General features: G+C 43.0%; 1 protein-coding gene across 1 annotated transcript in view; it reads left to right on the top strand.

Annotated features, from left to right (window-relative positions):
* Positions 1 to 25,316, top strand: part of NUDT14 (nudix hydrolase 14) — a 108,226-nt gene that overhangs the window by 64,773 nt on the left and 18,137 nt on the right. Inside the window, exons 2-3 of the mRNA XM_075926425.1 lie at positions 3,769 to 3,812; positions 21,414 to 21,478. Coding sequence (XP_075782540.1) covers positions 3,769 to 3,812; positions 21,414 to 21,478 — 109 coding nt within the window. The remainder of the gene's footprint in view (positions 1 to 3,768; positions 3,813 to 21,413; positions 21,479 to 25,316) is intronic.

Here is a 25,316-nt window from a genome sequence, read left to right on the forward strand (position 1 = left end):
GAGGAGTAGCTGTATGTATCTCTGTGTAAGAGAAAGGGTGGACAATATGAGCTTGCTTTGCATAAAGCTTTATACAGAATAAAAGATTTATCTGGGGTTCAGGTCCTATTGTGGCTGTGCACCTAGGTACTGTGGCAAGTCCCTTTAATTGAGCCTTTCCAGTGATGAGCTGATCTCAGTGTTTGTATTACTCTGCTGTGGGCTGTGACCCCATCTCTGTGCCAATGCTGGGGGAGGCCAAAAGACCCTGCACCTGCCACAACATGAGCCAGCCACCTGCTGCCACCCAGCCCTCCCCCTCTTCCTGGGACCAGGCTGGTGGCTCACAGGACCCTGCCCGGGGCCGCAAGAGGCGGGCGCCCATCTGGTCAGTTGCGGAGATCGTGGACCTCATCGAGGTTTGGGGGGAAGCCTCCAATGTCCACGATCTCTGCACTAGCCACAGGAATGCGGCTGTATACAGCCGCATGGCTGCCAGCCTGGCCGCCAGAGGCCACCAGCGGAGCCGGGAGCAGGTCCGCTGCAAAATCAAGGACCTGTGGCAGTCCTACTCCCGGGCCTGCCAGCCAGGGGCCGACCCGGAGGCATGCCCCCACTTTCAGGCCCTGGACCGCATCCTGGGGGCTCACGCCGTCCATGCCCCCTGGGTGGTGATCGACCCCGGGGCAGAGGGACCCGTCCCTGACACCGCGGAGGAGGAGCAGGAGGACACCGAGAGCCAGGAGCCTGCCGGGAGCCTGCCCAGGATCCCCGAGGAACCCCACAGAGCACATCGCCTGTGTTGTCCGAGGCCGGGGAGGCCTCCACATGTGAGTACCGTCATGCTCCCCTTATGTGTACGGGAGGGTGGGGGGAGAGGGAGCCCAGGGACCGTGCGCCTGGGCCTTGCCCACCATGGAGCAGCAGTTGGGTGTCATGCAGGGGCCCTGGCCTTGCAGAGGGGGGCTGGGTTTCACCCTCCTTGTCCCCAGGGAGAATTGACCGCTGCTCTTGTTTCACCACAGCCGCAGCACCTGGGACTGCAGGGTGCACCACCCTGCCTGCAACAGCCACCCGCGCCCGGGCCAGCAGGCGTGCCAGGAACCAGGAGGACTACCAGCGGCGGCACCTCCGGTTCCTGGAGCAGCTGCTCCGCAACCAGGAGCACTGGGTCCGGGAGGACCTTCGGCTGTGCCAGCGGAGTTTGGAGGCGCTGGAGGAGCAGGGCCGTGCCCTCAGAGGCCACCTCCAGACCCTGGTCAACCGGTTCCTGCCTCCTCCTGCTCCGGCTCCTGCGGCTGCCCCAGCTCTCACTCCTCCTCCTGCCTCTGCTCCCCCTGCTCCTGCTTCCCCTGCTGCCCCTGCTCCCCCTCCCGCTTCCTCCGCACCCCCCATCCCTCCTGCCCCACCCTCCACACTCATTCCCCCCCGACGCCCCCGCACCCGCAGTGCTGCGAGATGGGAGAGCCAGCCCGACCCCCAACCCTGAGCTTTCCCTTCCCTTCCTCCCCTTCCACCCCCTTCCAGCTCCCTCCTCCCAGGTTTCACCCTCCTCTCTCCCACCTTCACTCCTCCCTCTCCCCACCCCAGTTATGTAAAATAAAAAGAGATTTTTTTTTGCCAAAACAGGTGTCTTTATTTGACATTAGGAAGAGGGCTTAGGGAGGGGAAAGGGGAAGGGGGGGACGGTGGAAGAAGGCCCCAGTGGGGCATGCAGGGAGAGTTCAGTCCTCCTCCTCTACCTGGAAGGTCTCCTGCAGGGCTCCCCGAATCTGGACGGCCCCCCGCTGGGCTTCCCGGACGACGGCGGTGCAGTGCTGAGCGTAGTGGCCAGCCATGCGGTCAGCCTCAGCCACCCAGGCTGGCAGTAAAGCCTCCCCCTTCCTCTTGCACAAATTGGGAGGAACATGCTGCCACCACGGGAGGGATGTTGTGCTCTGCGAGGTCGAGACAGGTGAGGCATCTAAATCGGGCTTTCAGTCGCCCGAAGGCCCCCTCTATCACGATGCGGGCCCTGGTGAGCCTGGCATTGAAGGCCTGGCGGGAGGGGTTGAGGTGCCCCATGTAGGGCTTCATCAGCCAGGGCTGTAGGGGGTAGGCCGCATCCCCCACCAGGCAGACGGGCATGTCCACGTCCCCGACCCTGATGTGGCGGTCGGGGAAGAAGGTCCCGGCCTGCAGCCTCTGGCACACGGAGGAGTTCCGGTACACCCTGGCATCGTGTGCCTTGCTGGACCAGCCCACATTAATGTCCGTGAACTGTCCCCGGTGGTCACACATGGCCTGATGTTCCGGGGCATGGATGGGGATGTGCGTCCCATCAATGGCCTCCCCGCAGTTGGGGAAGCTGAGGGCGCCGAACCCCCGGATGACGGCGTCCGGGTCGGCGAGACAGACCACCCTGCGGAGCAGCACCTGGTTGATGGCCTTGACCACCTGCGGAGAGACACAGCAAAGCGCGAATCACTGGGGCGCCTCCGGCCCAGTGGCTGGCGAGTGCTGTACCTGCATGAGCACCACTCTGATGGTGGATCTCCCCACGCCGAACTGGTTCCCGACGGATCAGTAGCTGTCCAGCGTGGAGAGCTTCCAGAGGGCGATGGCCACACGCTTCTGGAGGGGGATGGCGGGCCTCATGCGAGTGTCCCTTCTGCGCAGAGCAGAGGCGAGCCACTCGCAGAGCTCCAGGAAGGTGTCCCTCTTCATCCTGAAGTTCTGGGTCCACTGTTGGTCTCCCCAGCGCTCCAGGACGATGCGGTCCCACCAGTCGCTGCTGGTGTCCAGATGCCAGATGCGGTGGGGCACGCCGGCGCCCGAGCGCCACCGCAGCTGCTCCATGGCCCCCAGGGTGGCCAGGCGGAGAGGTAGGGGGCTGACGTGCACCAGGTGGTGCCAGGCAGCCTCCAGCCATTGCTGGCAGGCTTGCAGCAGCAAGTCCATAAACTGCACCAGAAAGTGCAGGGTGAGCTCTGGCTCCATGTTGCCACCTGCGGCGGCGTCCCCGAAGGGAACCACCGACACAGACGGGCGGAGAGGAAAACGCTTTGCTGTCCCTCAGCGAGGTAGGCAAGCAAGCGGAAAAGCTGAGAACCGGCTGTCCAGGGGGGTCCCTTTAAGCACGAGCCTCAGATAGCCTCAGACAGAGGCCACACAAAGCAACTACTGACCCGATGCCTTGCCAGAACCGGTTTCAGCTGCCCTTAAATGCGCCCCTGCGTCTAATCAGTGTGGACGTGTTAGTTCGAATTAGCAAAACGCTAATTCGAACTAGTTTTTAAGTCTAGCTGCGCTAGTTTGAATTAGCTTAGTTCGAATTAACTAATTCAAACTAAGTTAGTTCGAATTAGCGCTGTAGTGTAAACATACCCTTAGTGACTGAACCCGTCACAAGCAATATGTGAGTACTTTAATAAAAATGGACTGAAGTCACTCACAGATGTAAGTCCTTAGTACTTCTGAATATTAGGCATCTTTGATTTAGATGCCTAAATATAGAGTTAGGTGCCTATTTTAAGGGCATGTTTGCAACATATTTGCTTTTTGCTTTTATAAAGTAGTAGTAAAACATTTAGTCCCTTCCTCATTCCCTTCCAGTTTCAAGTTGAAAATTAAATAGTTGTTCCCGAAACACTGCTGTTATGATCAAAATGTAATAAATTTGTTCCAGATACATCCAGCTTTGCCAAAGAAGAAAGCTGCTGTTGTTGAAATAATATTTGATTTCAGGTAGTCAGTTTTCATCAGGAACAAATTATATTGATGGTTTTTGTTTTTTATTTTGTTTTCCAGAATGGCACTAAGAAATTTTGGGACTTTATGAGGACACATGACAGGTAAACCCAAACAAATGAGCTCATGTCTTTTTTTCTTTTGTTTATATGTCCTATTTCATTCAACATTATCTTTAACAGTGCTATGATGTATCAAGCAAAGCCTAACTCAAGTGACTGAAAAAAGAAGATTGCAGTGTCCTAAAAATTCCCTAATTCTGTTAGCCAAAATTTGCATAATGCTAATAACAGAGAATTATTCGTGACAGAGAAAAAAAAAGAAGACATATTCATAAACCAAGACTATGTAGCACTTTAAAGACTAACGAGATGGTTTATTAGGTGATGAGCTTTCATGGGCCAGACCCACTTCCTCAGATCAAATAGTGGAAGAAAATTGTCACAACCATATATACCAAAGCCGCTACATTCCACATCCTAATTACATAAAAAAACAAACAGTGGATACTTAAGAACAAATAGCACCTTCTCTATCAGCTTCATATAACATGGACACTAATTGACTATCCCGCCCCCCCTCCTTTTTTTTTTCTTTTTTTTTTCCCCGCTTCTTTTTCCTCTCCCGCCCATTTATTTAGAAACTGGACCTGTAATAACTCCAAACATCTGAAAAAGTTTTGTTAGTTTCTAATGTGCTGCAAGACTATTTGTTGTTTTTTTAAGTTTTTCCAGTTACAGACTAACTAGGACAGTGTTTCTGAAAGTGTTCTGTGAAATCACTTTCAGAAACACAGGCCACCACTTCCCACAACTCCCGTTGGCTGCAAAGGACAAAACGGAGCCAATGGAAGCCACGAGGCTCTGTGGCAGCACCGCTAGTAAATAAACAAACTGGAGTAGCCAGTTAATGCGTTTCTGAAAGTTATTTTGTGGAGCACTTTCAGAAACACTGAACTAGGCTACCCCTCAGAAGCTTTCCAAAAACAAGTTTATACAATTCAGATCTGATACTTTTTATTTATGAATTTTTCAAATAAGGGTAAAATTAGACTAAGAAAATGTTCTTTACAAATCGCTTTCCCAGCTCTATGTAAGGTAAAAATGTTTTGCTGAATAGACCCTACTGAAAGTCAAATGGGGAGCTGTTTTGATGATATGACGTCATCAGGTAAAACAGTTGCTTTCAGGAAATTGGACCTTTAATACAGTAAATGGCAACTTATGTAGCTACTTGAGAGATCATTAAAGTGATAACAGCAACCAGGCAGGTCTTCGCATGATCAAAATGGAGGATAGAAAGGTATGAGTTACAGAAAGAGTATTGAAAATCAGATCTATCTGGATCCATCCAAAAAAAGTATTTACAGTTCTTGAGGATGAGGATAACAGGGATTGATATTTGAATATTACAGTTTACGCTGACTGTTGGAATCTGGCTAGAGGACAAACAGATTCTGTACTTCATCTGTACTTACAGTGGGGGGAGTCTGTAGATTTATGATCATAGATACAAGAAGTTGGACCGATGATTGAAATGTAATAATTGCCCTCCAGTTCTAGACAAACTAGTCCGGCTTCAGGCCACAGCATTAATGCATTTCTTTTCTGGAAGGCAATTGTTTTTTATATAATTATATTAAATATAAAATCTTAGATGACTCATACTAACAAAATGATGATAGAACTGGATGTGGATAAATGTTTTCCATGAACTTCTTGAGAATATTATTTTTACAGGACTTTCTTGTGAGCATTTTTTAAATAGTTGAGAGCATGACTATATAAAGGACTATAGCCACATGTCATGCCACTCATCTCTGGTCATGTAACATTTGTTAGTTTAACATGTACAACAGCTGCCATCCTAAGTTATTAGTGATTACTGTGTTAAACTGTAGAATACATAATGTTCATTTCACTAACAATTTAAATTCACTTTCTGTCATTTCACAGGAATAACAAAAGATTCCTTAATATATAAGATTTCAGTTTTCTTACGCAAGCCCAATCTGTGAATATGAGACCAATTATTATCAAATATATCATAGTCATAAACTGGTACAAAATGCAGTTTGTGGATGTTTGTGCTGGTTTTATGGCTAAGTTTTTATTTGTTGCTACAGTGTAATTGGTCATCTCCACTTTTGTGGCACAAAATAAATGTGCTCTGTTTTGTTGTAAAATGTGTGTGTGGGGGGGTATTTTTTTATCATTTCCCTACTATTGTGAAAACTGTTTTTAATTAGTCTTTAATATTCTAAAATTGAATAAAAACACAAAAAGCCAGATTCTAACTAAATTGATACTTTTTTTTTTTTAGTAATTATGCAGAATTATTTGCTTGTCTCTGTACATTAAGATTTGAATCCTAATGTTGATGGCAAAACCACTATTGACTCTAGTGGAATCAGGTTTTCACCCAAAGACTGTAAGAATACGTTCCCAAATTAATATGTAGTCACCTAAAAATGACCCAGTTTCAGGGAAGCGTCATTGCTCAGCACTTAGGTGCTTTCTAAATATTTTGCATTAGAATCAATGGGACCAGTTAGATGCTTGGCAGTTTTACAAGTCTGGCCACTTATTTAGATTGTATGTGCATACATTGCCTTACAGAGTGGGGCGGGCTAGTCTTTACTGCCTCTAGAGCACGGATGGGCAATAATTTTTGACTAGGGGCCACTTCAGAAATTTTTGAAGTGAACCTGAGGCGAGGCCTCAGGTGGAAGGGGCAGGGCCAGAACACTTCTGTGCTTCCCCATCCACAGACCTTGATTGGCCTGGGGGTGGCGGAGTGCACAAAATCTTTGCTCCCCCCATCCCCCAGAGAAAACTGCCAGCTGTTCTGAACAGCTGGCAGTTCCCTCTAGGAACCCATGCCCCTGGTGGTGGGAGGAGACTTTGCATGCTCCCCCTTTTCCCCAGTCCCCAGGCAAATCAGGGCTTGGGGGCAGGGGGAGTGCACAAAGTCTCCTCCCACCCTGCCAGGAGCTCACAGCACTTAAAAGTACCACATACTCCTTGTAGGGTGGGAGGAGACATTGTGTGCTTCCCCCGCTGCTTCCAGACCTTGATTATCTTGGAGGCAGGGGGATCAACAGGGCCTCCGCGAGCCGGATCAACTCAACTGGCAGGCCAGATCCAGCCCGCGGAGGCCCTTTTGCCCACCCCTGCTTTAGAGGCACTACTATAACATAAATTAGGCTATTTAGAATTAAATATAAGAGGAAATTATTTTTATAAGGTTCCATTCAGAATGAGGGCCCCATTCTGCTAGGCATTGTACAAGCACATAAGCAGGTGTCATTCTATCCCTACTGAGCAGAGCACTTATGTATATGCTTAAAGCCAAGTTCCTTGCTGAATAGGACTAAACACATCATTAGTGACCTACAACCCATCCTGGACAATGATCCCTCGCTTTCACAGGCCTTGGGAGGCAGGCCAGTCCTCGCCCACAGACAACCCGCCAACCTGAAGCATATTCTCACCAGCAACTATACACCGCACCATAATAACTCTAACTCAGGAACCAATCCATGCAACAAACCTCAGTGCCAACTCTGCCCACATATATACACCAGCAACACCATCACAGGACCTAACCAGATCAGTCATACTGTCACTGGTTCATTCTCCTGCACATCTAACAACGTAATATATGCCATCATGTGCCAACAATGCCCCTCTGCTATATACATCAGCCAAACTGGACAGTCCCTACGTAAAAGAATAAATGGACACAAATCAGATATTAGGAATGGCAATATACAAAAACCTGTAGGGGAACACTTCAATCTACTTGGACACACAATTTCAGATCTAAAGGTAGCCACCCTGCAGCAAAAAAACTTCAAGACCAGACTTCAAAGAGAAACTGCTGAGCTACAGTTCATCTTCAAGTTTGAAACAATCAACTCAGGATTAAACAAAGCCTGTGAATAGCTAGCTAACTACAAAAGCAGCTTCTCCTCTCTTGCTATTCACTCCTCCAGATCAGCTAATAGAAGTGGGCCTCATCCTCCCTGATTGGATCCACCTCGTCATCTCTAGGCTGATTCTGGCCTGCATATTTATACCTGCCTCTGGAAATTTCAACTACATGCATCTGAGGAAGTGGGTCTTTGCCCATGAAAGCTTATGCTCCAACACTTCGGTTAGTCTATAAGGTGCCACAGGACTCCTCGCCGCTTTTGTAAAATCATCTTGAGCCACTAAAACTAGATTGGTGTCCCCATGTAGATCATCTCTCACCCCAATTCTGCTATATTTAGTACACTAAGAATTTGAATGTAATACATTAGTATTTATAAACTTTGTAGAACAAAATACCCAGTTCATTTCACATTTCAGTGACTTCCTTGAAACTTTTCCAAGATATTTTTAAAAAGACAGACTTTAAGAACTTATGATAATCAGTAATGAGAAATAGTGTGTGAGATGTCGAATTGGAACATAAGTAGGGCCTTACCAATCTCACTATCATGAAAAACAAGTCTTGGACCGTGAAATCAGATCTATCCAGTGTAATCTGGTTTTTTGTGTGCTTTTACCCTATACTATGCAGTTTTCATGAGGGAAACCAGCATTTCTCAAATAGGGGATCCTGTCCCAAAAGGGAGTTGCAGTGTGTGTGGGAGGGGAGGGGGGCTGTTCACAAAGTTATTTTAGGAGGGTTACAGTATTACCATCCCTACTTTTGTGCTGCCTTATTGTATGTCTACACTATCACCCTAGTTCAAACTAGGGTTGTTAATGTAGGCAACCGGAGTTGCAAATGAAGCCCGGGATTTGAATTTCCCAGGTTTCATTTGCATGTGGCCGGGCGCCTCCATTTTTAAATGTCCGCTAGTTCGGACTCCGTGCCCCGCGGCTACACGCGGCACGAACTAGGTAGTTCAGACTAGGCTTCCTATTCCGAACTACCTGTACTCCTCATGGAGTATTCTTGGAACGAGAAGTATACTTTATGGAAAAAGAAATACTTTGAAATCACTGTAACATTAGCCCCTGGAGTTTGTGTATATTTCTGCGTAACTGGGTTACAGTCTTTTGTAGCCCTGAATAGTGTCTTGTAACTAGAGAAAGGCAATAGACACCGTTTTCTTACCCAGTTCTCTTGTGGCTCCTATCTAAACCCTAATCCAGAGATGAGGAGCCTTTTCTGGGTCGGGGGCCACTGACCCACAGAAAAATCAGTCGGGGGCTGCACACAGATGAGAGGCAAAAAAACCAAAACAAGAAACCACAACCAACAAAACAAACCTAACTGACGTGGTCCCTGACTGAGAAGGAGAAAGACACTTTTCACATCAGATCCTAGTAGATTTTTTGTGCTCCAGCCTCATGGTGGGGTAGCAGGAGGGCTGGACCCCCAGCGTGGGCTCCCCAATGCTGGGGAGGGTCTGTGAGCCTCAGGGACCGCATCCAGGCAATCCAAAGGCCTCATCTGGACCCTGGGCCTGAAGTTCTCCACCCTTGCCCTAAACAATAGTCAAATGGCACTGATTAGTGGCTCATTAATAGTCCCTAAATTAAAAAAATATAAAAGTATATTCTTGATGGAAAATCTTATGAAATTATTGCTGAACATTTTAAGAGGGGGAGAAATATAACTGCCTTTTAAAATTCAGTCGGAGATAAATTCACATTGTGGTTACAGAAGTAATCACTATGGGTATGTCTACACTACAGCACTAATTCGAACTAACTTAATTCGAATTAGTTAATTCGAACTAAGCTAATTCGAACTAGTGCATCTAGACCTAAAAACTAGTTCGAATTAGCATTTTGCTAATTCGAACTAGCATGTCCACATTGAGTGGACCCTGAACCGAGGTTAAGGATGGCCAGAAGCAGTGCCGGCAAGGCATCAGATTAGGACTTAGAGCGTGGAGCTGCTGCCTCAGGCTAGCCGAGGACTATGCTTAAAGGGACCCAACCCCCACCCCGGACAGACAGTTCTCAGGGGTTCCCCGTTTGCAAAGCAGCCCTGGCTTGGAGTGCCCTGAGTGCCCACACTGAGCACATCACAGCACTCGGCCATCAGCCCAGCTGCACTTCCCACAGGCTGCCATCCGGGGTGGGGGGTCAATCGGAGGGCTGCAGGAGAGCTTCCACCCCGAGGAGCCCGCAGAGCCATCCCAGTCCTCCCCATTGGGGGCTCATACCCCATTCCTCCCTCACCTCCTTCTACTTACCCCTCCCTAGCCCCCCCTTCCTGATGTACAAAATAAAGGACACGTGTGTTCAAAAATAGAAACTCTCTTTATTGAACAAAACTCGGGGAGACTGGGAAAAGGAGATGGGAGAGGGAAAGAGAAAGGGTGGAAGAGGGGAGGGAAACTAAAATGATCAGGGGTTTGGAACAGGTCCCATATGAAGAGAGGGGGACTTTTCAGCTTAGAAAAGAGGAGACTGAGGGGGGATATGATAAGAGGTCTATAAAAGCACGAGTGGTGTGGAGAGGGTGCATAAAGAAAAGTTCTTCATTAGTTCCCATAATAGAAGGACTAGAGGACACCAATTGAAATGACTGGGTAGCAGGCTTCAAATTAATAACAGAAAGTTCTTCTTCACAAAGCAAATAGTCAACCTGTGGAACTCCTTGCTGCAGGAGGCTGTGAAGGCTAGAACTAGAACAGAGTTTAAAGAGAAGTTAGATAAATTCATGGAGGTTGGGTCCATGGAGTGCTATTAGCCGGGGGGTAGAAATGGTGTCCCTAGCCTCTGTTTGTGGAAGGCTGGAGATGGATGGCATGAGACAAATGGCTTGGTCATTGTCTTTGGTCCATCCCCTCCAGGGTACCTAGTGTTGGCCGCTGTCGGCAGACAGGCTACTGGGCTAGATGGACCTTTGGTCTGACTCAGGACGGCTATTCTTATGTTTTTATGTTCTAAGCTCAGGGTCGGGGGTCTCATTGGACCACCCTGATTTTCATGCACATCTGCTCCTAGGTGGCCAGGCTGGCAGCTATCCTGCCTTAGACAGCCGCTTTCCTGTGCCTAGTGCGGAGGTCGTGGATGAGGTCCACGATGTCCGCACTAGACCAGGTTGGCGCCCGCCTCTTGCGGACCTGGGCAGGCTCCTGGGAGCCGCCAGCCTGGTCCCGGGAAAAGGCGGAGGGCTGGGTGGCAGTGGGTGGCTGGTTCGAGCCGTTCCAGATGCAGGGTCTGCTGGCTGGGTGCTGGCAGGCTTTCACCTGGCATGGGCACCGTAGCCAGACCGTGCCCCTTTAAGGGCTCTGGGGCCGGGAGGGGGGCAGATGAGTTTCCCTGGTGGTGCTCAGAGTGGCCACCAGGGAAAGCTGGGGAGGGCTAGCCTCCCACTAGTTCGAATTAAGTGGCTACACAGCCCTTAGTTCGAATTAAGCGCTCCGCTAGTTCGAATTAAGTTCGAACTAGCGGTTTGCCTGTGTAGCACCTATCAAAGTTAATTCGAACTAACATCTGTTAGTTCGAATTAACTTTGTAGTGTAGACATACCCTATCTTACTTGTGATAAAAATGTAGCCGTGTTAGTGTGGGGTAGCTGAAGCAAAATGCAGGACAATAAACCATCTTGTTAGTCTTTAAAGTTCTACATTGTCCTGCATTTTGCTTCACCTATCTTACTTGATATTTAATTTAAAAAAAGTTTCCCTCCTATAGCTATCTTAAAGACTACCGAAAAAATGCAGTTTTCCTGAATTACTTGCAGGGAGGGATCTGCAAAGTCTTTAGGAAGTCTAGGTAATCTGCCTTACATTCTGTCTGCTGCAGATCCCGCAGAAATGGCCTGCATTTCTCACCTGCTACCATTTATGGAGAAAAAGGTTCTAGAAACAAACTCTTGAGGATATTATAGATAGGAAGAGAGAAAATAGATATGTACTCGGTTTACTACCACATGGCTTATATTTAACTCAATTCAGTGGCTCTGACCTGGCTCCTCTACATCACCAAGCCTTGTAGTGGCCTTGAGCAAGGAAGAGAGAAGGGGCTCAAGGACAGTGTTTCTTAAACTGTGTTTCATGAACAACTTGCAGGTGTGCTGCGACCTCTTCTTTGTTTTTGTAACTTCTTTGGGTTTGTTTGTTTGTTTGTTTGTTTGTTTGTTTGTTTGTTTGTTTGTTTGTTTTTCTGACAACAATATCTTTTGTAGAAGAAAATTTTCATAGGTGTTCCGCATAAAGAAATATTATGGCTTGGTGTTCCGTTGTCTCAAAAAGTTTAAGAAACACTGCTCTAGGAGACTTCTGCACCCCTTTATGCTGTGTTTCGGCCAGATGATGGGTCACTAGAGCTACACAAGTGACAAGGAAGAATTGTGGTCACTTTTTCCAGCTCATTGTCTGCAGCAAGCAGCTGTGGAAACTGCATTGTAGCCATATGCTCTAACCACATTATGGGAGCAGCTTATCATCCCTCTGCCTGCTCCCTCTGCTAGATCTCTGGTGCTATCTCTGAATGAAGTCAATTTCATCCCACTTGTATATCCTAGTTTATGTGCAGATAGATATATTATGAAATTTCACTTGTCCTTCTTTGTATAAAAGAATTAATTTATCATAATATGAAAACTAAAACGATACATTACAGTTATGTGTTTTTGCTGGCTGGCATGTGCTGCTGTGTGCCATGTCATCCTGCTTTTTTACAAACCATATTTGTCTTTGTAGTTTAGTGCCTTCAGTTTTGCCATCTTATCACCAGAGGCATTTTCTTGATCATATTTCAAGGTACAGAAAATGGTGCATATTTTTAAAAAAACAAAACAACTCTACCATGTAAACTGGAGAGAGCTCAAAGGAGCAACAAAAATGATTCAGAGTTTAAGGAAATAATATTAAAGAAGAACAGTTATGAGAGAATGGTCATATGAAGGATGAGTCTGGGGGAAGACATGATTACTGTACTTTTCACAAATATGTAAAGAGATGTTATAAAGAGGGCACAAACTAGCTATCCTTATTTGTTAATGAAGACAGAAAAAATAATTTTCTTAAGGCTGAAGAATGAATATTTCAGGTTAAATGTTTTAAATACTATGAAAACCTTCTTAAACAACACATACCATTAAGCAATAAAACAAGCTCCCAAGGGACACTTGGTATTGTTGGCGCTATTCAATTCTAGACTTGACACCTGAGGCTGCGTCTAGACTGGCAAGTTTTTCCACAAAAGCAGCTGCTTTTGCGGAAAAACTTGCCAGCTGCCTACACTGGCCGCTTGAATTTCCGCAAGAACACTGACGATCTCATGTAAGAAATCAGTGCTTCTTGCGGAAATACTATGCTGCTCCCATTCGGGCAAAAGTCCTTTTGCGCAAAGCTTTTGCGCAAAAGGGCCAGTGTAGACAGCTCAGATTTGTTTTGCGCAAAAAAGCCCCGATCGCGAAAATGGCGATCAGGGCTTTTTTGCAGAAAAGCGTGTCTAGATTGGCATGGACGCTTTTGCGGAAAAGCATCCGTGCCACTCTAGATGCTCTTTTCCGCAAATGCTTTTAACGGAAAACTTTTCCGTTAAAAGCATTTGCGGAAAATCATGCCAGTCTAGATGTAGCCCTGGACTTTATTGAGGATGATGGGATAATGAAACTTTTCCAACCATTATAAGGAGGAATGAACTAAATAATCTGTTAATGTTTCCTTTTCAACTCAGATAATTACATTGTTTGTCTCATATTCTCAAATAACATGGAACGATGGCCTGATTTTCAGGTGAAGCGTGGTAGCTCTTATGTACCAGCAATGTTACAGATCAGGCTCAGTCACTGTAATGTGGTATAATTACAACCACAATTATTTCATTAATGTTATTGGTGAATGTATCCTATATTTTTCCTTCATTTATATAGAAATGGGTAGTGATCTTACGTTTAAAAAGTTCTGCGGAAAATCATTCTTCGATAGATTGATTTTAAAAATTGTGTGTAACTTGGTGCTTAACCAAGTAGGTTAATTGTATTGCAATTAGAATTTATATTTTAAAAGACTATGTTGATGGAATTATTAACACTTCTTAAATAATTGCTACAATTCATATGACACTATAAAGTAGGAAACATATGTTTGGTTACTCACCAGGCTGATTAACCAAATGTGTGTTTCCTATTTTATGGTGTCATAAGCAACTTCCTGCTGCAATTAGATTTACAGTTAGATACATTTTCCTCTTGATTTTTTCCAAAATAATGTTTGGTTTCTTAAATGTGTTTGTCTCATTTTTTATACAGAGTTTACTTACTACTAACTACATTTAAACGATGTTCAAAAATAGCTTGGAAGTGTCATCTAAATACATTAATCTTTTAGACCTCTTCTAATTATCTTTTCCCAAATCCACTTTATCTGTGATTAGTATGAAAGGCTGAATGTTTTTGTCAGGAGCTTATAGCTTAGCTTTTATGCAAGCATTTGGATTGGTGTTGGCCTTTGAAAAATGCTAAATTCTTTGAAGGAAGATTTAAATGAACCAATAAAGATTATGCAAGCACATACATATTCAATCTCAAATCTATCTGTATTACAGTTAAAGCTCTGGAAAACTAAAGAAGTTTCATCGAAGGATAAATCAAAGGCTGCAGTTTTATTGCAGTGTCTTTTGAAAATTTAAAGACTGTATTTCCGCTGACTTAAATTGCTAGGTGCCTGATAAAAGAAAGAAGATAGCACTTCAGATATCACATTATAAGTTTTAGGGGCAAGTCCAAATATTATTCTGAAGATCTGCTGGGTTTATTTGAGCTTAGAAGTAACCTAGATGGCCTGTTCTTTTATGTTCACAAAGAAAATATTGTTTGGAGAGGTTGTTCTAAATAAACTGAACTTCTTTGAAATCTGCACCCTGAAAAAGTACTTAAGAATGTGACGGGTTTGGAAGTGTGTCAGACCTCAAATGAAATTCTAATTTAATTTTAATGAAATAGTTTTAAAATTGCATATATAGGCATTTCTTAGTTGAACGGTAAAGTTATACACTTTCTCTTCATCTGCTTCTCTGTCACGATAGCTTACTTCTCAAAGCTGATTTCTTTCTTTCTACATTTAAAGATGGACTCAATAGAAAGGACACCATGGAGAATTTGGGCTCCACTTTCCAATACGTTGTGAGCAAAGAAAGCAGTCTTGAAACTTCAAGAAAAAACAAGATCATGCTTTAAAACTGAAATATTTGAAGTAAAACTAAAGTGTTTCATTTCCCCTTTGTTTTTTCTGCTTACCTGGTTTATTGGTGATGTTATGTTGACTAACTTTCAAACCAACCTAGGCAAAAACATTTTACATGGTTCTTTTGTGTCCAGAAGCATTGCAGCAGGATCAAGTATATGAAAAGTCATGTCTACAATTGACAGTTGTTGGATGCTATGCTTGTATTTTTCTTCTTACTGTACCAGGAAGATGCTACATACTGGATATTACTTAAGAACTGAAACTCTGATTCTGTTCTTTGCCTTATTTATTCCTGCATGTCATATTTGTATTTTTTTTCTAGGCATTTTCAGTTCTCTCAATTTTTTGTTCTCTTTTCAGACTTATGGCAATTGAGTGCCCACACAATACTCAGTAATATTCAACGTAATGTACTCTGACTAATGCCCTCTTCATAGGCTTCAGAATATTATTTGCAAATAGCCTGCAAGAATCGCATTCATTATATATTCAAAAGTCCTACTGGATTCTTAGCCCTTTAGTAAAATAGTTATGAGTGTCTGAGGATAAAAACTAGTAAATGGTTGCTTTTAATGTTGTACTGGGGGAGCTTAGATCATTCCACATTGAAGAGTTTATCCTACTTGTGTACAGGATTTGATGTTGAGGTGCTTTGATAATGGTTACAGTTAAGGAAAGATCAGCTTTTTGCTCTTATTACCTCATCATTACTTAGTATAGTATTAGTGTAAGCTCCTGTAGAAACCTGGTCACCAGCCCCTGGGAATCCTGTTTCATTCTCATGAAGACATGAGCCATTGCTGATCCTGCTGCTTTTAGCTTCTGTTATTAATTATTATATATTTTTACATATATACATTTAAGATTACCATTACTACGATACCTAGGGCCCATTAAAGATCTTTCTTCCATTAAGAGATTTTTGCAAGTTTTGGCTTCCAACACATGTAAAGCAATTAGTAAGTGTTAGCAATTGCTTATAGAGTGACTGTAACCCAAGTCATCAATATAGCAGAATATGAAGCAAATTACTTCATGGTGAAATTTTGCCCATATTCCATTCGCCCCCCCCATACTAAAAATTCCTGAAATACATGTGCTCATGGATTTAGCAAAGCACATTTGAGTGTTCCATTGAAAAACTAATGTTTCGGTGGAATGCAATTAGAGTGAACGTCAGAACTGTCATTCATGCCTAAATTTGACACTTTACGAATGGGCCTTAACAAAGATGCTAACTATCTTACCCATTACAAAGATAGCTTCCCCAATTATCACCCCTAATATCATTATCTCATAGACACTAACCTCCCCTCCCCCCTCACCGCCCCTCTGTTCCAAATTTTGATTTGTCAATTTTATGTGTTCACTTTTTTTTTATTGTATCCCTTTGGTATATATGGTCATGCCAATTTTCTTCCACAGTTTGATCTGAGGAAGTGGGTCTGGCCCACGAAAGCTCATCACTTATTAAACTACCTTGTTAGTCTTTAAAGTGCTGCATAGTCCTGTCTTTTGTTTCAGCAAAACCAGACTAACACGGCTACATCTCTATTACTATTCCTATTAATTAGATTTGGAAGTGTCTTTTTTAAAGTGTTATACAATGAGACTGGGACTTTATAGTCCTGTGTTCTGTTCCTAGCTCTGTCTGGCCATGGGTAAGTAACACACCTTCCATTTATCCATTGTTTAAAATGAGAAGCATAATACTTACCTGTTTCAGATAGTGAGATTTAAATTACTCCTGAGGGAATTCTGTGCCACTGTGCTTGTGCAGAATTTGTGCGCCATATAGATTTCTTTGCTTCCCCACAGAAAAAAGACTTTCTGATGAGGAAGCACAGGGAAGGCTCAAGAGTGGTCATGTAACTCTGCATAGCAGTATGTTTCAATGCCCAGGATAGACAGCAGAGAGATAAACCACTGTGGGGAAGAGGCAGGACTGGGAAATACCCAGGTGGCAGCTCTCCTCTTTCCCTCCCTTCCGGCTCAGCTGCTAGCAGGTCTGTCCTTAGGATTTTTGGTGCCTATGCAACCCAAGCACCTGCACTCCCCATCCTATGGGGCGGGGTTGTGCTCAGGAGCTGGGGTAGGGAACAGAAGGACATTAGGGAGGCTGGTGTGGGAGCAGACATACTGAGTGGCACAGCCAGCTGGAGCTATGGGCCGGGAGGTGGAGTAGCCTGCTGGAAATGTAGGGTGGCAGGTGGAGCCGGAGGGAGCAGAGGATTGAGGTGGAGAGACAGGGGACCAGGAGATTGGGACTGATGGGGCTGAGAGGTATAGCAGTGGGTGGGAGTCCAAGGGATTGGAATGATATTTTAAGAAAGCTAGGGAAAAAATCAAACATTTGTATAAATGTATTACATTATTTGGCCAATCAAAGACCATTAAAATTCTGCCTTTATAACACCTGGGGCCCATTTCACAGCATATAAAATCCATCCAAAAAAAATCTTCAGAGTAATTGTTTAAAATAAATAATCTACGTATGCTTAACTGATTTGAAATTCATGAAAATAAGGATGTTTTTGTACACTAAGAAGGCCAGATCCTGCATCTAAATCTACACATGTTCTGCACCTACGTGGAGTCCCATTGAATTCAGTGGGAGCTCTTTATGTGTTCAGAGATCCACTCATGCAGATTTAGTTGGATGATCTGACCCCCATTTAGTGGATTTTTCAAATACCTGATCCACTGATTTTAGTGACATGGAGTTTCACATATAAAAAGATACAAGCCTCATCACAAGCTGTGAAATATATTTCATGGTGTCAAGGATGAGGTTTGCTGGATTTAAAAAAATTGAACCAGATTGCACTCTTATTGAGAGATTTAAATCTTCATCTACTAGGTTGTGAATTTCAAGCTGTGTAAGGAAACATTAGATTTCATCTTCCGTAATTTTTAAAAAGCTATAAACATTACACTCAGAATTTTGTCAGTCTCTGAGAAAATTAAAAGCAATCAAGCAAAATGTACTACAAATCTGTGGTATCTCCGTGCCTTTTTGTCTCAAGCTGGTGTGAGAGACAGACAATTGTAATAATGTGGTATTACTCAATTCCATTTTAATTTGATCTTGTTCCTTAATTTTGACAGATTGTTTTTAAGAATCCCATCTGTTCCATAGATATCTCAGATGATTGAACCTTAAGAAAATGTGTAATAGCTGTGCCTTCTGAGTTGTTTCCAGTTATTTAATGTGTTATCTTTCTCTCCAGATTCTAAGGAGGCCCAACTAAAGTAAAGACTAGATCTTCATTAAGGGTATGTCTACACTACCCTCCTAGTTCCACGAAGTGTACCGGTAGTTCGGAATAGGAATCCTAGTCCAAACTACCTAGTTCGAGCCCCGTGTAGCCGTGCTGCACGGGGTTCGAACCAGCGGGGTTTTAAAAATGGCGGCTCCCCGCTTATGCAAATGAAGCCCGGGAAATTCAAATCCCGGGCTTCATTTGCAAGTGCGGTATGCCTACATTACCCTCCTAGTTCGAACTAGGAGGGTAGTGTAGACATACCCCCAGGGTGTAATGAAGGGTACACAACCTCAGAGGCTAGTCCTAGTGCTCAGAGACTAGTCTATTCTTCAAGAGTCTCCACTATCCTATCTAATTTTACATTGTTGATTCAACTTCTCAGGTGACTTGCACTGTTTAAAACTACGGTATAAAAGAAGGGAAGTTGTAACATATTTCAGGGTGCAATCTGGACTATGGAACTGCTGTGCTCCCTTTAACTCTCCAGTCCAGGCTGTCTCCTACACTACTATGCTAATGTATAGCAAATCCTCCAGGCTCTTCACTCAGCCATCAGCATGGGAAGCCACACCTAGCTACATGAGGTACATGAATCCTCTCCTCAGCCAGTCAGGAACAGTATACAGGGAGGCACCAGCAAATCTGCCCTAGCCCCAGCCTTACATGCCAGAAATGTGCATTCTACACTGCTCACCATCTTCTTGAGCAATGCAAGCTCATTAGTTCATTACTCATCATCTACCTTGGTAAACTAAGTAGAGTCCCTAAACTTCAGTCAAAACCGCACTTCGACAAAATATTAGAATAAGCGTATTAACTAAAGAAAGATAGGTTATAAGTGGTATAGGCATGAAAGCTCAGAATTGGTTACAAGAAGAAATAAAAAATCATATTCTAAATTCTCAAGCTAAATCAAATTTGAAGTAATAAAGTTTCTCTTACCCCCCCCCCCCCCCCCAAACCCTACAGCAATACGTACTAACTGAAAAGCCTTTCCAGTTAGGATCGTGCTGCCTCCCTCTGCCCCTCCCCAATTAAAATGTTTCTTTGTCTTCCGAATGATTGTGTTGCCTTCAGTGTAGGTTGGGGAAGGAGAGGTAAAGTGGTGATGTAATTGTCCCTTATTTTATATTCTTCTACAGGTGCTGGAAGGATCCTTGCTGTGTCATGGGAAGGGGGGTGCTTAAGTAACTGTCTTTAATGTGAATTTTTTATGTCTCCCCTGCTGGTGAAGGTCTGATGATGAGCTGGCTAGATGTTGGTCATTTCTTGGTTGCTATTGAAGAGCTAGTCTTTAGGCATTTTCCAGATTTACAACATGTTTTGATAATAAACAGCAAAATCTCATAACTATATGATGATATGATGTATCATCTGTCTTTTTGACAGAACAATGATGTTCAACAGATTTTAACTTTTCAAGACATCCATGACAAGACATCCATGATACAAAACATATTGTAATATATACATAATCATATAGCAGTGCTGAATACGGGGGGGGGGGGGGGGGGAGGGGGCGCATGCTCTTTTGAGGTACAATCCATCACAGAAGTTTAATATAATAACAAAGAAGAAATCACTCTTAATTGAACGTGAAAATAATCAAAAAACAATGCTGTGGAAGATCACAATAATATATTACATGCCAACAGTCTGAATTCTTTTATAGTCTCATACTTAAATCTAGCCCTTCTGTCTTTGCATAATATTTGGTTAGTAACAACCTAATATTCAACTATCCAGGGAATCTCTATATGTAAACAGAAAAAATCCAGTCATGCACACAAAGACTGTGTCCCTCAGTTTAAATTCCCCTGCAAAAGACATCTGGGTCAGGAACCATCAGTATCCAAGTTTCTATGTATGATTTGGAGGTGTGCATTACTTGCTGGAATAATGTTATCTATCCAAATGGAATTAAGTTCAGTGATGGAGAGGAGTCATTATTGCCTACTTATGTCTCTGCACAGGAGTCAGCCATTTCAGTACCTAGTATCCCAATAAGTCCATTAGGGTCTATTCTAAAATAGATTTCTATCCAGATAACTTACTCTTGGTCTAGAAATGCCCTGAATAATCATTTTGATTTTAGATGGAATTTAAAATACTGCTAAAGTTTTCTAAACATTTTTATCTTGGTTGTCGTTTAGTTGTTTGTATTCCTAGTAGTTGTTTACAAAATAAAAAAATTCTTAGTAAGTTAATACTAAAAATGTAAATACATTATATATTGCAGATATTGTTGAAGACTTTAGTGGTGTCTGCAAATATTCCATCATTAATAAGAGGAACTGTATAATTCATTGAATAATAAATTATCTTTCCAGTAATATGTTCTGCACCTAGACATTCCACACCTGTGTGTTGACACCACAGTGATGAGAGTGGTATATATTTGCTTTTTGTGAGTTTTAAATGGACCCTAAATAGCAAACACACTTTTGTCTAAAAATGTGACGTTGTTACAAATAAAATTTAAGCTTACTAGAATGGAAAGTTTTTTGCTCATGATTTGGTGGGGCTCCTTGCAAGTGCTAGGGGATTTCATGAAGATTGGATTCCAGGTTTACTACTTATATTGCTCTCTAATATTTGGAAGCTCTTCTTCCTGTGATAATTACTAACTGTATACTTAAGTCTTTTTTTTTTCCTGGAAAGTGGTTTAATAGTGGATAAAGTTACCTGTGTTTGGGGAGCCTGATACTAAACCCACTGAAATCAATGAATTTTAAATCAGTCTCCTGTTGCATTGAAAAGTTAATGAACATTGTGCATATCTATATGTTTAGAAATAAAATTCATTGGATGTAAGGTTTAGGGATATAAAATCCCATTTAATTGGCTAACCAGTTAAATCTGGTTAATCAATTAAAGGGGAGGTTTGTATGTGGGGGAGGAGGGAGCTCTCTGGCTTGGCTGGAGCAGCCCCTTGCTTGCCACTGGGCTGGAGCCTCCCACCCCAACTGCAGACTGGGGCTGCTCCAGACCAGCCAAAGCAGCCTCCTCCTTCCCCCACCACAGGCAAAGGCTGGACCAGCCTGGACACTGGAGCTGCCCCTACCTGCATGGCACCAAGGCCCACTACAGGCAGGGGCTGCTCCAGCATGACTGGAGCAGTCCCTGTTGGCTATGTGTCTCTCCAGTCCCCATTGGTTAACCTTAACCGGTAAGCTTATCAGTTAACTGATTAAACCATCACATCCCTAGTAAGGTTAATACTGCTTTAATACATACTGGTTTATTCACAGTGCATTGATCTATTTTTCCCTCCTCTTCTTTAGTGTCTCAATCCTGATATTTAATTCCTCTCGGCGGTGCTTTGTTGTGGTGAAGCAGTTCCGCCCAGGTAATCCTCTTTAGTTTTACTTTTACTCTGAAGTGAAGTATTAAGGGTTTAGCAGTTAATAGTTGGGGGTGTAGGGATAGTTGTGGTGATAAAATCTTTGTTCCATATTGTATTCTTTTGTGCTATAGTTCACTCTATTCAGAATTCCACAGAATAGGAATTACCTTACTAGATCAAGTCAATGATCCATTACCCCATCTTTGACTTTAGCTGTTGCCAGGTTTCCGGGGAAGTTCCAAATAGCCCTGTAGTGAGCAATTATAGAAAAAGCTGCCCCTTTGAGAAATTTCTTCTTGACCTTTAGTAGTTAGCAGATGGCTTATGCCCTGAATCATTGTTTTATGTTCCTTATTGTTAAACTAATTTTTTTAACTAATGTGAGGTAATATATACTTGGGAATTTAAAACAAACCTCAAAATTGGGGAATATTGATACACAGTATACAAATTCATTTTGCTTTATTGTATACTGCAGTGTAATAGATAGATTATTGGCTCTCGTATTTGTAAGAGGCCAATAGATACCTCAAGAAAAAAATCTGTTTAATTTCAGCATTTTTGTATCAATTATAATTTCTGACTATTTATTTTTAGAGGTTATAAATAAGATGTATTTTCAGCATGTTGGTTTTAACCAAAAAATGAGAGAGATCTCTTAGATTCTCTCTTTCTCTCTTTTTATCTCTGTTGCTAAGAGACTGTTTCAAGACCATTCTCGTAGATGTCATTGTAACTTTCTGGTGCAGTCTCTTACCATTCGCACTTGCCTATGATGATTGACAAGTAGTTCAATGTAATGCAACAATATTGTAACTTGTAGCTCATGTTTTCATGTTTCTATTTAGTACTCTGTTGCCTGTTGTAAGGAATAGGATTCATTTATATGCTTATTTTAAATCCTTATGTCTTTTATTTGCAACCAAATAGAAAGTGCTAGTATGGCTAATACTCTCTTTGAGGCAGTCTTAGGCGGCTGGAAATATCTTTCATGATGCTTTTTTTTCGAATGACTTTAGCATGAAAATCACTTCTGTGCAGAGGGCACAAGGCTCAATGCACACATTAGCCTTTCAGTAACTGTGCATGATAGAGCTGAACACTTCTGTCTTTGAATCAGGTCTAATACATAATAAAGGTAATTATTTTGAAAATAAAATAATGTAATAGTGTAATAAAATAGATTATTTTGAGGATGAGTTTTCATGGCAAGAGAAACACAGTAAGCTGCTAAATCCATGGTGTGCAACGAGTTCTGAAGCTGTACCCACTATAATGGCTTTTGCTGTAGTGAACTAGCCACACTCAACCGGTCAAATAACCACATGTAGCTAGTGGCTAGTGTGTTGGACACCACAGTGCTAGATAATATGAAATTAAGTTGGTCCATAAGCAAAGGGAATATAGAAAACCCAAATAAATGGAATCCTGCAATTATTCTGGCCAAGTGGATTTCTCCAATAAACTACCTCCATGGAAATGTCAGATTTTACTGGCTCTAGAGGGCCTAGTGTCCCCAAAAGCCTGCTGTTTTCATGTTATCTTCACAGAGATCAGAATGGGCACTGAATGCGCTCAGAATGGCTGGCCTTCTGTGCAAATGGGCAGTCAAACTTTTTAGAGTAGCAATTGCTCATACCCAGTCTCACCAGAATACTTGTGTTAGGATTAGATTTCCATTGCCTGAGGATAATCTGACATGCTGTCTGTAAAAATGCGTAAATTAAGTGATGATTCTCTCTCCTATTTGCTCTCCTGTCAGAATCCCAACAGGAGGACAGGGGCAGGGCACCTCTATGGATATTTGAGAATTAATGAATGATTAGCAACAGTTTAAATCAATAGAAATGTCTACTAGAAGTGTGTGTGTGTGTGCTTGCCCCTCCTCAGACAAACAACCTTTCTGATAAAATTAAAATCTAAACAAATACTGCACTGATTTCCACTCTAGTCCAGTACAGGTGCCCCACTGAGATAGACTTTAGGTATCATTCATTTTGCTCATCAGTGGACCACATCTTTCCAATTACAGTTAAACAGTATGTAACTGGAGAAGCACTAAATATACACCATGAGATTTTATGGTTACATTATAACAACATTTCAGTGGATTGTTGTATGTATTTGCAGATTAGTTCAGTGACTCAAAATACATAGCACCCAAGGCTTGTCACTGGGCACATTTTACCTTATAGGGCTTCCAAACCCTTGGTGAAAACAAAAAGAAATCAAAAGTTTAAACAGCAAATTAGTTCTCTTCCTGAATTGCTAAATTCCAGGAGCCTCTCCAAATCTGTACTGCTGTGCCTCCCCTCCCCCATCCTTGCCCTTTCTCCTGGAAGAGCTGTGATTGTGTAGATTGAAGGTATTTATCTGCCTTGTTAGGACTGGTAGAATCTGGCCTCATGGCATTTTCTCAATTAGAGAAAGAAACATTTTGAATATTTTCCTATATTAACCGTCTGAGTCACACTCAGGTATTTGGTGCTAGAATTAAAAATTCTCCTGTATTTGTTCAATACAATCCAACAAATGAAGCTAGATTGGCCATTATCCAAGGTATAGCAGTCGGAGGTATAGCAGTTTATACCACTTAAGAATGTATGCATCTTCAAGATCTCCTCAACTTAAGCCAAGTCCCCTGAGTAGTAGACTACATCTTGGGACGAATATTCCATTATAACAAAATAAAAGGAACAATATAAATGCTTAATGAAATTTTGGACAAAGTTCAGTTGCTAACAGAATAAAGTTGTCTATATTTGTACTCTCCAGTGTAACAGAGTTTTAAATATATGGAATGAGACTTAGAAAAAAAAGCTTGCATATTTATAGTTTACTTAAATCTAGGTGACACATATATTTTAAACATTAATAAGGTATAATAATTATCATAGATCTATCTATCTATTTTAGAAATGTCTGTCTGTCCTTCTGTGAGACTGTTCAATAACTCCATCTAAATGGTAAGAGCTAGGACCACCAAATTTGGTATGCAGGTTCCTCTTATCATAACTTAAAGCAAGGTCAGGGTTTGATTGTGCCAAGGAGATGGGAAGTGCTGGGAATGGGACTGTTTTCCAGAACATGAAAAGGGAGGGGGCAGAGCGAGGAGGAATGCGAAAGGGAGGGGTGCAGAGAAGATGGACACAATACTGAGAGTGGCCAGCAAGGCTGGGGCTCTGCCATCTTGCCTGCCACCAGACCAGGTAAGTAGCCCTCCTGCCCCAAACTCTCCCCCTCCCTTTCCTCCTGGCTCTTAGCTGCAGCACAGGAGAGGAGAGAGAGAAAAAAGGTCTCTGGTGGCTGGGGAGAAAGAGGGCCTCTGGTGGCCAGGGGGACTGGAGGGAAACAGAAGTCCCCTGGAGGCCAGGAGGACTAGGAGGAGAAAGGCGGCCCCTGGTGGCCAACAGAGGAGAGTTGGGATGAGAAAGAAGGCCCCCTGCCCACCAGGTGGGAGAAAAAGCTCCTCCGGTGCCCCCTCACCCTGAGCCTTTTCTCACCTGCCAGTCCTCACTCTCACACACCCCATGCCTCCTACCATGCCCCCCATATCTCCAAGGCTCTACCCTGACTCCTGCATCCTCCATACTATTAGACTCCTGCCCTGAAGAACCCATGCAATGCCAGGTAAGTCTTCTAGTTATTAAATAAAAGAGCAGGCTTTATGCTTGATATCATAGATTATTATATAAAGCAAGAGTTTTCATGTTGAATATCTTATAACATTTCAATATCATTTGTATCCTATTAGTATCAGATTTTGTTATTACAAGAAAGGGGATGAAGATAGAAAACTTTGCAAAGAAGAAATAAATGAAACTACATCTGTAAAAGAAAG

The sequence above is a fragment of the Pelodiscus sinensis genome, chromosome 4 (assembly GCF_049634645.1).
Source record: "Pelodiscus sinensis isolate JC-2024 chromosome 4, ASM4963464v1, whole genome shotgun sequence".
In the NCBI taxonomy this organism is placed as follows: domain Eukaryota; kingdom Metazoa; phylum Chordata; order Testudines; family Trionychidae; genus Pelodiscus; species Pelodiscus sinensis.